Below are 17,253 nucleotides of genomic sequence, written 5' to 3' on the forward strand. Positions count from 1 at the left end.
TGCCCCAATTTTCATTAGGAACTTAAGTTTTGATTGTCTTTTATTTATTAGTGAAAATTATTATAAATAAAAACAATGTAATGAAAATTGTGATCCTAGTATGGCCCCTAAGGAAAAAAAATATATATAAAGAACTAAACTTCTTTGGTCTCCATGCTTGCACCCTTCATGGATCTCCATCCTTGAACTTCATGGTTCTTATTTGTATTACATAATTATTTATAATAATCTAATTATCAAAATAAATTACAAAATACATAACGATACGTAGATCGTGTTATAAGAAAACATAACGATGCTCAGATCGTATTTCTGGGCCATACTAGAAAAATATTAATCTTTAATAAGTGGGATTTCCTAACTTTTAGAAAACAAATATATCATATTTATTTGATCCAAATATTTATATAATCCAATTAAATTAAATATTTCTTTTTATTTTCTTAAAGATAGTTTTATATCTTAATCTATGTAAAATTATATCATCGATATAGATCCGCATCAAAATTAACAGTTAATTTATTGATCCTTTCAATATATGCAACCTTGCGCTCTAATACCACTATTGGTTAATTAGATGTTCGCAGCGGAATAATTTATAGATCTAATATAAACATCTAATCATATGATCATGCATAATTGATAGAATCATGATATATAGTTTATAGAAATATAACTTTGATGCGTGAACCGGATCAGATATGGTAGTAATGAATAGTCGAGAGCCCCACGTATTGCTCCTCTACTTGGTCCACACGAGCCCGACTAGATCTCTTTACTTTCGACTGCTAGGACGAAAAAGACAAAGGGGAAGCAATCCAATTGCTAGATTAAAAGATGATTTCTTCCTCTTGGAGTTCTCACCGTAATATAGCAAAAACCGTTTTAAAAGAGGAACAATTCTCTCTCTATTCATTTCCGTTTTCTTGCAAATAAGTGAATCCTTTTGTATTAAATAAAATTCCATAATTAACCATTAATTATATATTATTTTATTTCACAAATAAATAATATTTCTTATTATTAATAATATCTAATATGTATTAATTATATATTATTTTATTTCACAATCTTAACTCCATAATTAACCATTAATTATATATTATTTTATTTCACAATCTTAACTCCATAATTAACCATTAATTATATATTATTTTATTTCACAAATAAATAATATTTATTATTATTAATAATATCTAATATGTATTAATAATTAACCATCTTTCTAGTTTATCTAGTCGGTCAACTCTAAGTGTGTGACCTCATAGGACCCGATTATAATAGTTATAAGTTTAACCCCATTAATCGTAGTTGGCTTCTAGTAAAGCACTACGACTCCTAAAATAATCGGATTAAATTATATCGGTTAATTTGTCCTATCCAAGTTTAGTCATTGCACATTAAATTAAAGGACACAATTCCTTCATGAAGATGGTTAATTTGATCGAAGTGAAAGTGTAATGTCACGAGATAAGTGGATATTGAGATTGGTGGATTAATGTGAAATGAGATGGTTAATTGAAGTGAGAATACGTAATTCAGATTGTATATTGCCAATTTGAATACACACTAAGTCTAAATATTGGTATTAATGTATATTACGTCTAAGTTGACTTGAAAGTGAAAGTGTAATGTCACGAGATGAAAGATTGATTGTGATTGATGGATAAATGTGGAATGAGATGGTTAGTTAGCTTAAATATGAGATTGATAGGCCAATGTGAGGGTAAAAAGAAATTGGTAATATTGAAGATAGTTAATTTGATTGAAGTGAAGTGTAATGTCACAAAATAAGTGGATATTGAGATGGTTGATCAATGCAGAATGAATGATTGGTTAGCCAAAATGAGGATTCGTAATTCAGGTTATATTGCCAATTTGAATACATATTAAGTCTAAATATTTGTATTAATGCATGTTACAACTAAGTTGTGTTGGTAATCATTACCTTATAAACTTCATATTTCAATGTTGGATTGGTGGATAAATGTGAAATGAGATGATTGGTTAGTCAAAGTGGTAATAAGAAAGTCGGGTTATATATTGCCTTTAAATATGTACTAAGTCTGAATATTGGTATTAACGTATGTTACGACTAAGCTGAGTCGGTAATCATTACTGCTAAAAAAAACTTTGTATTTAAATGTCGCATTCACTAGTACATAATGTGATAATATAGTAGTTACTTTATTATCCGCAAATCTCATCTTTGACCATCAGATTACACCTATGAAAATTAAAATTAATTTTATTCAGATTTTTTTAATTATTTTTCATTAACTATTCTCCATTATCTTTTTAACTCCAACTATATTAAAAATAAAAATAATATTTCATTATTGTTTTTCAATATTGCATCCTTAGCCAAATCTACATAATTATCAACTAAAATAATACACCTCTCAAGGATATTCTTTGGGTTATTGTGAATTTGGTGTTGATCATGAATCACAAATAAGAGAGACAAGAGAATTAGGGTTTAAAGAAATCTGACGTGTTATTCAAATTGTAAAGAATGTCTTGAAACTTATATAGAGGAGTACAAGACTAAAACTATCCTCTATGTTTTTCTATTTATTAAATGTACTCTTGAAGACTTGACATAATATTACACTTACTCTCGACTTTCTACTTTTATATCCCCTATTTCACTGCAAGAAGAACGCCTTGGAGATTCATCTAGGCTTGTAGAAGAGGTAGATGGGTGTAATCCAAAAGTTGTTCTGCAGATTCTTCGATCTAGATGTGTTTCATTGATAATCAAACTTGAGATCTAAATATTAAAAAATAAATAACATTAATAATTTTACACACTTGTAATTAACAATAATAATAGACTAATATAAACAAATGCAAAGAAACAACAAATATTATAAATAGAAAATTAATTTTGTTACCATTTCACATGGCAAATGAATCCATCCATGATGAGGGGGAGAATCATGTAAAAGATCCTTCATAACCCATAAGTCAACTTAAAACTTCAAGCAACGTGTGGAGTAACTTCAATGAGAATCAAACTTCAGACCTAATTATTAAAAAAAAAAATAATGATTATAACTATGTAGACTTTAATATACGTGAGATACAATTTCATATGTGAAGCATAACATAAATAAGTGAATACAGATAAGGTAACACTTTTATTTTTAAATGTGATTCATACTAATCTACTCTAAATAGAATTGAAATATTTCTAAACATTATTTAGTGATTCACACGAGCTTGATTGATGATAAAAATTAACAATGCTAAAATATAGAAAATCAACCTGAATCGTGCGAGAAACACTATTTTTATTTGGAGTTCTTCTATTTTGTGATAAAACTGTGGAAAAAAGATTTTTCCAAGAGGATCTACAGCTAAGATATCCACGCAAAATAAGAATTTGAGATTCCACACTCGAGTTAGATCTCAATTTGATCAATTGTTCAGAATTGAAAGACTCGAATAGCCAATGAAAGCGCCTCGTGATCAATGTGACGAACACAAAGCGAAATGGTTCTTTTGGTCGAATTTGAGCACTCTCTAACTCCATCGCAAGAGGAATGACTTTCTTATCGAGACGATCAACAAAAGAATCATCCACACAAAAAGACTGGATTTGCCTAGGGACTGAATCGAAAGAAAGAAAGCACTCGCAGACGGCGGAATGAAGAGATGAAATGAACGCGGCGAGACTCAATATTGTATTAGGGTTTCTTTGTTTCGACAGACCAAGTTCTTATTTATAGATGTGTAGAATAAATTATTAAGATTACATAAATAAATAATGGTAATATTGTTAAAAAATATATAGATTATTTAGCGTTCAATTTACAAATATTTTTAGAAAAAAGTGATAAAGATTATTATTCATGTAAATCCGATATTAAATTAATTATTTAAAAATAAAGTCAAATAAATAAAAATTAATTTAAAATCTTAATAAATATTTTTTCAAACGAAGTAAGTCTTTATTATTTTTGGAAAAAGTTAAAAAAATATAAAAAAATTTGTATAGATTTTTGAATGTCCATGAAAATCAAAATATGTAGGATAATAACTTGCAGTCTACTACAGGGACTATTTTAAAACGATAGAAAGTTCAGAGGTTCATTTGAAAATGAAAAAAATAGGGGAGCATGTTGCAGTTCAAACAAGCCCTTAGGGGGAATTGGTAACCTAAGGCGAGGGCTAATTTCACCAATGGATTCTTTTTTGGGATGTTTCTAGAAACGGCAGTCCAGTTGAACCCGTTGGCAGAGACGTGCTTCAGTTTTGTACGACGATAATCAAGCAGGATCTCATCATTTAAGTATCTCATCATTTAGCCCAATTTCTACTTTTGCATCAGGTATGATTTCGATTTGAATGCGATTAGGATGGATTTGAATCTAGACTATCTAGTTGAATGATTTGTGCTCTATTTTTATCCTGATGAGCATTCTGTTGATGATTTTTAACTGACATAACGAGCTTTGTTTATGGAAGCATTTATAAACTGAAACTTTGTTCATCTTCCTTTGAAACACCGTGACCTAAATGTACCGAGTGGAATTTAATTTACTGTGATATAATTTAATTCAATTGAATGATAGTTCCTTGAAGTGATTGTGAGTTGTCTTTTGAATCATATTGTTTAACCTATGTTGATAACTTGATTGCAATACTTAGTATATTCATGTAGCTTGTTTAACCTCCAGGATTGATTTGAAAATGATATGAGAATGGAGTGTTGATAACAAGATGCCAAAATATATCTTTCTTATTATCTCAAATAGATTTTTACAACTCTTTATAGGAAAGCATAGACTCTTCATATGCTTGACTCTTCAAATTACAAAACAAAATTATTCTGCATATTAAATAGCTCCCACCCAAATCTCTTGGTTATCCCACTCACCCCTAGTTATTACTCTAGGATTATTAAACATCAAAAACTAAATACCTTATTAGTTAAAGTTTATTCAACAAATTTCCCCCTTAAACTTAAATATTCTTCTCATCTCTCATTCCAATCAGCCTTTTACAACTCTCCAGCAGTGTGGTCGGTAATGGCTTGGTGAATATGTCAGCGGCTTGAGCTCGACTTTCAACATGCTCTAACTCAACATTTCCTTCTTTGACTTGTTCTCGAATGAAATGAAATCGGACGTCAATGTGCTTGCTCCTTCCGTGATTAACTGGATTCTTTGCCAACTCGATCGCCGACTTGTTATCAACTCGAATCACAGTCCCTTCGTCTCGGATCACTCCCAAATGCTTTAGTAAATTTGAAAGCCATACTGCATGACACACACTCCAAGAGGCCGCCACATACTCTGCCTCGCAGGTCGACAAAGTTACAATAGGCTGCTTCTTTGACAACCAAGTAAAAGCTGAATTTCCGAGTAGGAATACATAACCCGAAGTACTTTTCCGGTCATCAACATCACCACACCAATCACTATCAGAGTAACCCACTAATCGGTAGTTATCTGATTTTGAATAAAAGATACAAAGTGAAAGAGTTCCTCGAACATATCTCAGAATTCTCTTCAAGGCCTTCCAATGTGTATAGCTTGGATCCTCCATGAATCTGCTTGTTATCCCAACACTCAACATTAGGTCGGGTCTCGTGCTTGTAAGATACCTTAGACTTTCGATTAAGCTTCGATATCTCCCAGCATCAGCCCGTTCTCCTCCATCAAACTTTGAGAGTTTAGTGCCTGGTTCCATTGGAGTTGAAACTGGGTTGCAGTCCTCCATTTTAAACTTCTTTAAAATTTCAAGCGCATACCTCTCTTGGGATATAAAAATCCCTTCCTCTGACTGCTTCACTTCTAGGCCAAGAAAATATTTCATCAAACCTAAGTCTGTCATCTCGAACTCCTTCTTCATTACCTCCTTGAACTCCTCAATCAATTTTGTGTTGCTTCCGGTGAATATGAGGTCGTCGACATAGAGAGCGACTACCATCATATCATTTTCTGATTTCTTTGTGTACAAGGCATGCTCGTACGGACATTGCTGGTACCCATTTTTCTTGAAATACTCGTCAATTCTCTCATTCCAAGCACGAGGAGCCTGCTTCAGCCCATAGAGGGCTTTTCTCAATCTCAGCACCTTCTTCTCATCACCTCTCTTCATATACCCAAGTGGTTGCTCGACGTACACTTCCTCCTTCAACACTCCATTTAGAAATGCTGATTTCACATCCATCTGTAGAATTGGCCATTGGTTTTGAGCAGCTAACGAGATCAGAAGTCGGATTGACTCCATTCTCGTGACAGGAGCAAAAACTTCATCATAATCGATTCCCTCCTTTTGTCTATAGCCCTTCACCACAAGTCGAGCCTTATAACGCTCAACCTCTCCTTCGACATTCACCTTTTTTTTGTACACCCATTTTACTCCAATGGGTCGAGTTCCTTCAGGAAGGTCGGTTAGCTCCCAGGTTTTATTGCGTTCAATTGCCCCAATTTCTTCATCCATAGCCGATCTCCATTTCTCGTCTTGTACAGCTTTCTCAAAATTCAAATCTTCTGAGTCGGCGAGAAGACATACAATGTGGACTTCATTTGTAGTGTCATATATCTCCCGTAGACTTCTCATTCTGGGCTGTAGAGGCTCAGATTCATCTTCTGAAAGCTCGGTGGTTGTTGATATCGGAGGCATAACAGCCTCTGAACTAGTTTCTTCCTCAATCGGGTTACTCCAGTTCCATGTCACTGATTCCTCCACGTGAACATCTCGACTCACCACCAATTTCTTATTAATAGGATCAAACAATTTATATGCCTTAGATTTTTCATCATACCCGATAAATATGTTCTTCTTGCTTCGATCTTCTAACTTTGTCCTATGCTGACTTGGTACTTGCCCATAGGCCACACTACCGAATACCTTGAGATGAAAGACACTCGGCTTCATACCACTCCAAATCTCTTGAGGTGTCTTCTCTCCTAGCTTAGCATGTGGACATCTATTTTGCACATAAACTGCGCACTGCACTGCCTCTGCCCAAAATTGTTTCGGCATATTCTTTCCTTTCAACATAGATCGAACCATATCGAGTATAGTTCGATTCTTTCGTTCTGCTACACCGTTTTGCTGCGGAGAATATGGAGCAGTCAAGAAACGCTTGATTCCATGTTCTTCGCAGTATTTGTTGAACTCGTTAGAAGTGAACTCACCTCCTCTGTCAGATCGAACTGCTTTGATAACTTTGTTTGTTTCTTTCTCTACCATCACTTTAAATTTCTTGAAGTTTTCAAACACTTCTGACTTCTCCTTCAGAAAATAAACCCACGTCTTTCTCGAAAAATCATCAATTAAAGAAATGAAGTATCTTTTACCACTAAATGATTCTGGAGTTATTGGCCCACATAAATCTGTGTGAATCAGTCTGAGTTGCTCCTTTGCTCTGTATTCAGAACTGCTTGGGAAAGAAGTCCTCGCTTGTTTCCCGATCACACATTCTTCACAGAACCTCTTTTCGAATATAATGTTAGGCAGTCCAAGCACCATCTCCTTTTTCACCAGCTCGTTCAACCCTCCGAAGTGAAGATGACCGAACCGATAATGCCACTTCATGGCCTCATCCTCTAGATCAAGTTGCATACATTTATCTTGAACTATTTTAAGCTCAAGTTTGTACATACGGTTTTTCTTCATTTCTACCTGGGCAATGAGTCTCCCAAGTTTATTCTTCAGTTGCATTTCTCGGTCCTTCATTATAGCCGAGTACCCTTTCTCCATCAACTGTCCCATGCTCAGTATGTTGCTTTTGAGATCAGGTACGTAGTAAACATCTCTGATTTCTCCGATTCCCCCATTTTTCTGCTGATACCTGATCGTTCCTCGACCTTTGACGGCTACTTTTGAAGCATCGCCGAAAGAAATGGATTCGGACTCCACCTTTGAGAGTATTTTGAATAAGCTCTCGTCGCCGCACATGTGGTTACTTGCCCCAGTATCCAAGTACCAAAATGAGTTATCAGAACAACTTGGTTTGATCTCAGTTTCTGGAATTTTTGTCACCAGCAACAACCCTTCATCTTCTTTCTCAGCAAAAAAGTTTGTTAGTTCCTCCTTTTTCTTCTCGGATCTACAATCTTTGGAAATATGCCCCAGCTTTCCGCAATTGTAACATTTTATCGAGTAACAATCCTTGGAAACATGTCCATTCTTTCCACAGTTATAACACTCAATATTATTATTTGTGTTTGTTCGGCCACCCCGAGCTTGACCTCTGCCATGCCAGTTCTGTTGGCCGACTTGCTCACTTCCTCGTCCACCTCTTCCTCTACCACCTAGGCTTCTGCCTCTTCCTCTGCCTCTGGTACTCTGAGCATAAAACACCTTCTCCTCTTTTATTGTCGCCTTCGCCTGGAGAGCCTGTTCAAGAGACTCCCCCTTCTTATTTTTCCTTCTCTGCTCATGCGCTTCCAAGGACCCAGCAAGCTCTTCAATGGTGAGCGTTGATAGATCCTTAGATTCCTCTATTGCGCACACAATATTTTTGAAACTATCTGTCAATGACCTCAGAATCTTTTCAACAACTCGGTTTGATGAAAGACTCTCACCATTCCGATTTAGTTTGTTCACCACGGTCTCCACTCGAGTAATGAACTCAGATACGCTTTCAGACTCTTTCATCCTCATGTTTTCCAGATCGCCCCTTAAGGTTTGAAGTCGGACTTGCTTCACCCGTTCGTCTCCTTTGTTTGTTATTTCGAGTGTATCCCATGCCACTTTGGAAGATTTTGCGTCAGCTATCTTCTCAAAACCAGATTCGTCGACAGATCGGTATAGTAGATATAGAGCCGCCCTATCTTTAGCTCGAACGACCTTCAACGCGTTCAACTGGGCATTTGAATACCCATCTGTGTTCTCCGGTTCCTCATACCCAGTCTCGACCACATCCCAGTTATCTTGGGAACCGAAAAGGGCCTTCATCTGCACCTTCCAGTTGTCGTAGTTGACGCCTTTTGTCAACTTGGGTAGCGGGATGCCATTGGTTAGACCTGCCATTCCTCTCAAGTGTTTAAACTCAACACACACACCTCACAAGGCTCTCGGTCGCTCTTGTTTTTCTCTCTCGGCCAGCGCACACCGCGGCTTTCTCTTTTGAGACTAACAGGTTTTCTCACGCTCACCTCACACACAATAGCTCTGATACCAATTTGTTGATAACAAGATGCCAAAATATATCTTTCTTATTATCTCAAATAGATTTTTACAACTCTTTATAGGAAAGCATAGACTCTTCATATGCTTGACTCTTCAAATTACAAAACAAAATTATTCTGCATATTAAATAGCTCCCACCCAAATCTCTTGGTTATCCCACTCACCCCTAGTTATTACTCTAGGATTATTAAACATCAAAAACTAAATACCTTATTAGTTAAAGTTTATTCAACATGGAGTAGAAATATTAATTGATGACTTAACTTGTCTTGAGTTGGCTTTGAGAGGATATAAGTTGGAACTTGGAAGTAGTCATTGGTTTATCAGATGGGACTAGGTTTCCTTATTGATTGACTGAATGAAACAAAGAAAGATTTGAGTCTTTACACCCGGACTATTTAAAAAAAATCAACCCTAAAAAAGGTTGGATTGGGATGTACAATGAGTTGGAATCTATGAAAGCTAGGAGCTTGTTTAATATGGAGATTTTTGCAAAAATATGTAACATACTTTTCTAATTCAAAAATAAAAAAAATATAGTTTTGATGAATAAGTTGATTTATTTGGGTTAAATGAAGAAAATTGGCAATCAGATTCTTTTAGCATCATATGTCACTTACCCAATAATTTCGTAATATCTTCAATTGGAACTGATTGTTTTTTTTAACTTGTCTCTCCAATTCTATATTTTTGTTTTGTTGGCTCATAAGACTGTTATTGTCTTCTTTTTGCTAATCTCATTGCAGCTTGATCTGTTATTAAGTATCTCACTCTTTCATTAACTTTGTCATAGATCTTGAAGGTTTTCATTTCCTGGTGTAGCAAAATTTGGCGATGAAGCTCTTTGATGGCGGTGACAGTTTTGAGGAGGATATATCAAAGATTGAGATCGACAAAGAGTACGCCCGTCGATTTGAACACAACAAGAAGAGGGAGGATCTGCAAAAGTTAGATGAGCTTAAGAAGAAAGGAATTATTAATGAATCCTCTGATGAATCATCAGAAGATGAATATGATGATTCTCACTTGGTTGACCCGAAGAAGGATTTGGAGTTCTTGAATGCTTTGATTAAAGCAAAGAAAGGGGATCTCTCAAAAGACAAAGAGGTTAAGCTTTTCGAGTCCGAAGATGAAGAGGACGATGACGAAGAAGAAAACAAAGAGGAGGGGAGGAGGGGCAAAAGCGTAAAACCAATGTACTTGAAAGATGTGACTGCAAAACACTTGATTGAGGAGGGACCTGAGTTTGATGATGTTATTGAAGAGAATATGGGATCGGTGATCAAGAGCCAATCTGAGGAGTTGGAGGATATGAGGCGAGCATTTATCGACGAGGCAAATGCAGCTTTCTGTGTTGCTGATGGTGATGGAGAACTCTTGACGGAGAAAAAAAGGGGAAAGGAGGAAATCGATAACGAAAATGACCAAGATATTCAAGTTCTATGCGACGAGGCTTTTGGTGTCGACGATAATCTAGATGAGGATGATAAGTTTCTCAAGGAGTATATAAAAAACAGGTTTTGGATTGGTGATGAGAAAGATGATAATAAGCCAGCGAACGAAGACTTACTCGATTTTTCTGAGGATGAAGAGGTAATTAACTAGCAAGAGAAGTACGAGATCGGATACAACTTCCGGCACGAAGAAAGCGCGGGCGATAGAATATTAGGACACTCGAGGGTCATCGAGGGTTCCGTGAGGAAGAAAACGAATGCTCGAAAAACTCAAAGGGAACGGAAAGAGGAGAGGTTAGCACAAGCAGAATTCAAGAGAAAGGAAGAGTTGAAACACCTTAAGAATTTGAAGAAAAAAGAAATGAAAGAGAAGCTTGAGAAGATCAGGGAAACATCGGGTATAGTGAAAGAGGGGTTTTGTCCGTTGGATGTTGACGATCTAGAAAACGAGTTTGATCCTGACGAGTACGATCGAAAGATGAGAGAAGATTTCAACGACGAATACTACGATGCAGTCGATGCTAACCCTAATTTTGAGAGCGATGACGAAAAGGACGGTGTTGAAAAATTGGAGAAACCAGATTTCGATAAAGAGGATGAATTGCTTGGACTCCAGAAAGGTTGGAGCGAATCAGGAAATGGGTTCTTAGCCACTCAAGAGAGATATTTAATATCAAACGCAAAAGGAGAAGTAAATTCTGATTCTGATTCTGATTCTGATTCGGATTCAGATGATAATGAGAAGCAACAAAGGGGAAAGGTGTTATCAACAGCTGAGAAGGAGATTCTAGACAAGGAATTGGATGAGTATTATAAGTTAGACTACGAAGATACGATTGGAGACTTGAAGACAAGATTCAAGTACAAAGAAGTAGGTTCGAAACGATACGGTTTAACTGTAGAAGAAATCTTAATGCTTGACGATAACGAGTTGAATCAATATGTTTCTCTTAAGAAACTTGCTCCTTACGTGGAAAAAGAATGGAAGGTACCACGTGAAAAACGATACCAACAAAAACAGAGGAATAGGATGCTTCTTCTAGAAGGCGCGGGATTGAACGACCATAAATACAACAATAAGAAGAATCAGAAAGACGATAAGGGGAAATCACCTGTCTTGGAAGAAGGTAACGATGGTGGTGGTGAGAGCAAGCAGTCAAGTCGGAGCAGGAAAAGGAAGAGGCAAGCTGAACTTAAGCTATCGCGGTCTAGGCTTATGGCTTATGGTAAAATCCCATCCTCTTCTGGAAAGAGTAAAAAGAAATGAAGTGTTCTTTTATTCTAAACTGTTTGGCTGTTTTATGTCTTGTCCAAAATTTTTGTGTTTTTTTTGGAGTAGAGATCTAGACTTGTCTGTTGTTTCAATACTGGATTTATTTTTGGCTGCAGTTAAACATTTAAAATACTGGAATTGTTTTTTTCAGAAAAATATTGGAATTGGTTTGAAAGAGCTCATACTATTGTTGTCTACTTCAATTACTGCTCAATATGAAGTATTACTGGCTTCTTAATCGGTTATCTTGTTCCAATCTTCTTAATTGTCAAAATTAAATTGATTTATTTTTTGTTTGCTATAAGATTTAGATAGTTATGTGATTTGTAACGTTTTGTTTGATATATAAATTGTTTTTGAAATCTTGATTTAAATTGTATTCTAATTTTTTGATTTATTTAGTATAGAGATGATATTTATGATCAGATTATTTTATAAATCATGTTCATATTACTTCTTGATAATTTTGGTTTTTGTTTTTTTTACAAAATAACATATGTAGATAGGTAAAAAAGATGGAAAAACTGTTAATAACAGAATAACCTAATTTCCCCTTAAAATGAAACTTATTCAGTTATATGTTTTGGTTGGAAAGAATAAGCTGTAAAATTTCTCAGGAATAATTTGAATCTTTACTACTTCCATTCATTTATCATATTTACAACTATTCTAAAAACTATTTCTCATATTTATAACCTTCTTTAAAATACGGGGCAAGGAGCTCTGTTTCGCTGCTCGTCTGGACACATGTCTTTATAGGTAACTGTTACTTTGTAAGCGCGACTATAAATGAGAAGCCCTTGAACTTCAATTTAGTGCCTAAGAATGGGGGTGTTGAAATTCATCCTTGGCTAGTCATTTTTGCTTCGGCATATCCTTCTCTAGAGGACTCAGGTTCAAGCTTGGAGTTCCATTTATACTTTCTAGAGGACTCAGGTTCAAGCTTGCAGAAATGAATTTGTTATTCTTCTTCAATTTCAATAAATGAATGAATGCAGTTACATTTATACTTTCTTCTCCTTCAAGTTCCGACTCACAACCCTAGCCGCTCTCTTCTCCTTCAAGTACTGACTGCTCATCCTTTCCCTGCAGCAAAGTAAGATGGCAATGTCACATATTTTTCATGCAACTTCAATCAAACACTTCTATGTTGATTTTAAATACTTGTATGAATGATTCTTAGTTGCATTATTGACTATTGCTGCAATACGCAATTTAATGCTAAAACTCTCAGATCTTGAGCATGTTTGTTACAAGATGAAATTTCAATTAGTTATTGGTTGATTTAGTAATATGATTTGTGACTCTTCATGTTGTTTGATATATGCGTGTAGTTAGTCATATGTTTAAGTCGATTGCTCAAAATGTCCTAAACTAATTTCAAAAAGATTCTTCATACTAATTGATGCAATTGATAATCTAATTGCTATTGTAGTTTGAGCAGTTTTCACGTGTGATGATCTTTTGATGTTTATTTGTTAAGTTGGGTATTGGAAAATAGATGACTAATGCTACTATATTTATAAGTAGAAAGGAAAAACAACCTTATGTTTATAATTATTTCTTAATAGCCTTGTTTGATCATCTATCCAAATAACCAGGCTTTTTAAGTCGCAATGAAAAATAAATAAGATGGATGGCATTTGGGTGATGATTTGAATGATTCAAGAAGTGATTGTTGTTTGGATAGCGTGTTATTTGGAAATAATATCAAATAACCCACTTCAAACCCATTTCAATAGTTTGGAGCATCTGGAAATTTGTAGTCAAATGGCTTGGTGTGTTTATTTGGGAACTATTTGCTCTGCTCCAAAATATGAATCAATTACACTTGACAGCCATTTGGAAATATCTATAGAAGATTCCTACTAGATTGGACATGTATTGAGTAGGCAACTCTTTAAATAACAAATTAAATCGATTTTTCAGTTTCCAGTTACTTCAAGTGTAGTTCGGTTATTGACATGCTTAATATATAACACCTTAAAATCCTGATGGTGATTGGTTTTAACTAGTTGGAAGGGATATTTTTTGCGGAGATAATTAGATGGATTTGTAGCTCAATGAGGTAAAAAACTACTACCAGGACAAATTTAATGAACCTTGTGATGCAATTAGCTCAAATCTTTGTGCACAATTTTTTTTACTATAGTTATCCTTATGGATTTGGAGACTAAAACTATGCTATTTTGTCATACTCTAGGTTTATGAGATGGGATTAGGTTTCCTTATTAATTGAATGAAACAAAAAATTACTCTATGCTACTAATTCTTCAAATTTGGCTCTGAATGATCTGAGAGATAATAAAGGAGCGACAAAGCAGAAGACACGTAAGGGTCGGGAAAGGGGAAGACTGCTGGAAGAGGTCATAAGGGTCAGAAAGCGAGAGGGACAATGAAATTTGGGTTTGAAGGTGGCCAAACTCCTCTCAGGCAGCGTCTGCCAAAGCGCGGTTTTAAGAATCCGTCTAGCCTCACCTTTCAGGTCCCTTTGTTTCTTCTTATAAACTTATGTTCTGATGTTGTAATGTAGAGATGATTTATAGCTTGAGCAGTTTGGGTATACATAAGATAAAAACGTAATATCCTAGTACATCGTAGGCAGTGATGTGTTATTTAGTGAAACATTTACCTGAATGCAAGTATTGGAAAATGGAAAAAGAGGAAACAAATGAAACCACTCCATCATTTGCGTTCCAGCTTAAAAAGTAATACGTTGGTTATCTCTGAAGCTAAAGGTTAAGAATAATCATGTCTTTGGAAAATGTATTTTTGTTAAAAGCAGAATTTGAGTCAATTTTCTTAACCAATAACAGAATTAGCTCTATTGTAAGTGTGTGTACTGATTGGTCGTAAATTAGACACTTTCAATGTTTTTTGAGACATACGGTGATTGGTAGTTTATCAAATCAAAGCCTTGTCCCTTGTACCAGTACTACATTCATCAGTGGCCACTGTAACTGCAAACCCGATAGAGAAGGAATGGCCGCTGCATCAATGGATATCTCTCTGACAAGCTTTGTCCTACCGAAACGTGCTTGCTTCCATTTTACGTCAAGGAACGGCTGGATATTTACAATCAGATGCTCTTCTTCTCCTTCACTCCCCATGGACGGTTTATCTGTTGGTAAGGCTCCATTTTCTCAGAGCTATGTTATAGAAATGCCTTATTTTCCCAATTGCATGAGTAATATTGCCTTACTTTTCTTCTTATTGAAAATTTCCTAACTAGATAACATGTCTCTAGGAAATTGGCCTAAGTAAGTTAAATGATGAGAGTTTTATGTATTAATGTTCGTAGGGTTGACTGAAAAGCCATGGAAGACGGCTGATGCGAGGCTTGTTCTTGAAGATGGTAAAGGAATCCAAGTTGGTGAAGTAGTATTCAATACACGTGCCATAACACATAGACTGAGACAAGATGGAAGTCTTATAGGCGTGTTAAGCACTGAAAATGATAAATCGGATGAACAACTTTTGGAGATGTCTCAGCATTGGAATATAGTAGGTAAAGATTTTGTTTCTTAATCAAAATGTTAATAAAGATGTCTCCATTGTTTTTCATGATCATAGAAGATTAAGAGCTTGTTTCATATAGTTTTTTTTTTTATAAACAAAACCAATTTTGTTTTTTGAAAGAACCTTTTATGATGAAAAAGAGGACTGTTTTGATAAATGAATAAAATTTTGTATTAATATTTTTTAAAATGTTATAAAAAAATTTAAAGTAAGGGTAATTTGATATTTTGGTTAATGGTTTGAGCAATAATAGATAAGGGGTTGCTTGGATTAAATTATTGAGATAAAATAAGATTCTTCCAATAAATTCCAAATAGTTTACAATATGGTGAATATATGTTTTATTATTCATCTTAATATATCGAGTATTATTTTTAATTTCTTTTTAAGAGTTACTCATATAGTTTATTTAATTTTGGTTATTTTAAGATTTTTAATAATTTTTTATTAAAATTTTATTTGATGAAAAATAAGTTGTTATAGTTTTATTGGGTTTAATTATTATAATGTTACTTTACTTTTAAAATTTTTAATTTTGATTATTTTAAGTTTTTTATTTTATTTGATGAAAAATAAGTTATTTTAGTTTTAATGGGTGAATTATTATAATGTTATTTGATATTTAAAATTCAAATTTTAAAAATATTTTAATTAATTAAATAATTAAAAAAATAATATAATTGAAAAAAAAATCTCTAAATCAAATTATTTCTATGTGCCTCAGTATAGTGATTTTGCAGGACCTCAATGATAGGAAAAGAACTTGTGGATATCTTTTATGGTCTGTTATGGAGAGTAGTATCTTGGTCTTAAAGTGTCTTTATCCTCCACTGAAGAAGTTGAATTCATTGCAGCTGCATCATGTTTTTGTAAGAAGCTATATGGTTAAGAAGGATTTAAGGAAGTAAATCATGCTCTTGTTGTGTTACCGCGGTATTATGTGACAATAATTTAACAATCAAGCTATCAAACAAATCCTTTCATGTATGGACGAATCAAACATATAGATGCCAGATTTTATTTTTTTTCGTGAACTTACCCAGAATGAAATTGTAAATATAGAGTATTGCAATACTCAATAATAAATTGCAGACATGCTTTTGAGAAACTGTGAGATTTGTTAAGTGTTTGTGTTGATCAAGCACTCTACGGAATGTTGCTAATTCTCATGTTCTTTCTTTGGTTAGTCTATGATTTATGAGTTGGACTGGGCCTCCATGTGTTTGTCTTTGTGTGGTTTCTGAGCTAGGAGCGCTTAGAATTAAAGTTCTGAGAACCTTGATCGCTTTCACATCACCATTGAGCTCCAACGAACTCGGGGCTCTCACTTCCTTCTTTGGCGACCTACTACCAGACAGAGACCAGATTGATTGACCTTGACCCGGCGCACATCCAAATATAAATTGATACAAGTGTTACTAATTTTATAGAAGGATCTTAAGAAAAATATGTTTATATTTTATTAATTTATTATTGTACAAGGATATGTATAACTTTTTATTCTTTATCCTTTAGTGAGTAGCAATTAGTAGTTAGTTTCTAACCGTTTATTTAACTTTTAAAATGTAGGAGGATGATTATAATCATATGTTCTTTTAATAAATTTGGTCATTTCTCATGCAAATTTTTCTTGTATATTTCTATAACTTAATCTGTTAGTACCAACTTTCACTAATACAAGTTTATTCATTTTTCTTTATATGTTTCATTCTTGTTTTTGAATATTGCATCCTTAACCAATCAAAGAAAATGAACTGAAAATAAATACATTTACATAATTATCAACTAAAATAATACACTTCTCAAGGATATTCTTTGAATCATTGTGAATTTAGTGTTGATCATGAATCA

At 34.3% G+C, this 17,253-nt stretch overlaps 1 protein-coding gene and 1 pseudogene across 3 annotated transcripts; both read left to right on the plus strand.

Annotated features, from left to right (window-relative positions):
• The first annotated feature begins 4,187 nt into the window (after positions 1-4,187).
• LOC124918779 lies at positions 4,188-12,065 on the plus strand (annotated as a pseudogene).
• A 535-nt stretch (positions 12,066-12,600) lies between these two features.
• LOC124918780 (carbamoyl-phosphate synthase small chain, chloroplastic-like) lies at positions 12,601-16,580 on the plus strand. Of its 3 annotated transcripts, none has more exons than XM_047458823.1 (5): positions 12,601-12,979; positions 14,183-14,368; positions 14,817-15,010; positions 15,185-15,391; positions 16,132-16,580. In XM_047458823.1, exons 3-5 carry the CDS (start codon positions 14,866-14,868, stop codon positions 16,308-16,310), a joined length of 531 nt encoding a protein of 176 aa, XP_047314779.1. In that variant the 5' UTR covers positions 12,601-12,979; positions 14,183-14,368; positions 14,817-14,865; the 3' UTR covers positions 16,311-16,580. The 3 variants fall into 3 exon arrangements, with proteins under 3 accessions (XP_047314779.1, XP_047314781.1, XP_047314780.1); XM_047458825.1 differs by having other exon boundaries at positions 16,143-16,580; XM_047458824.1 differs by having other exon boundaries at positions 16,257-16,580.
• Positions 16,581-17,253: the final 673 nt, after the last annotated feature.

Source organism: Impatiens glandulifera, chromosome 1 (genome assembly GCF_907164915.1).
Source record: "Impatiens glandulifera chromosome 1, dImpGla2.1, whole genome shotgun sequence".
NCBI lineage: Eukaryota > Viridiplantae > Streptophyta > Magnoliopsida > Ericales > Balsaminaceae > Impatiens > Impatiens glandulifera.

What these genes read in the sequence shown, in the direction of transcription:
- LOC124918780 (XM_047458823.1), top strand. Translation starts at nt 14,866, where the DNA reads ATGGCCGCTGCATCAATGGATATCTCTCTGACAAGCTTTGTCCTACCG. An exon ending in CATGGACGGTTTATCTGTTG is followed by an intron (nt 15,011 to 15,184) that starts GTAAGGCTCCAT and finishes TAATGTTCGTAG; the next exon opens with GGTTGACTGAAAAGCCATGG. An exon ending in TCAGCATTGGAATATAGTAG is followed by an intron (nt 15,392 to 16,131) that starts GTAAAGATTTTG and finishes GCCTCAGTATAG; the next exon opens with TGATTTTGCAGGACCTCAAT.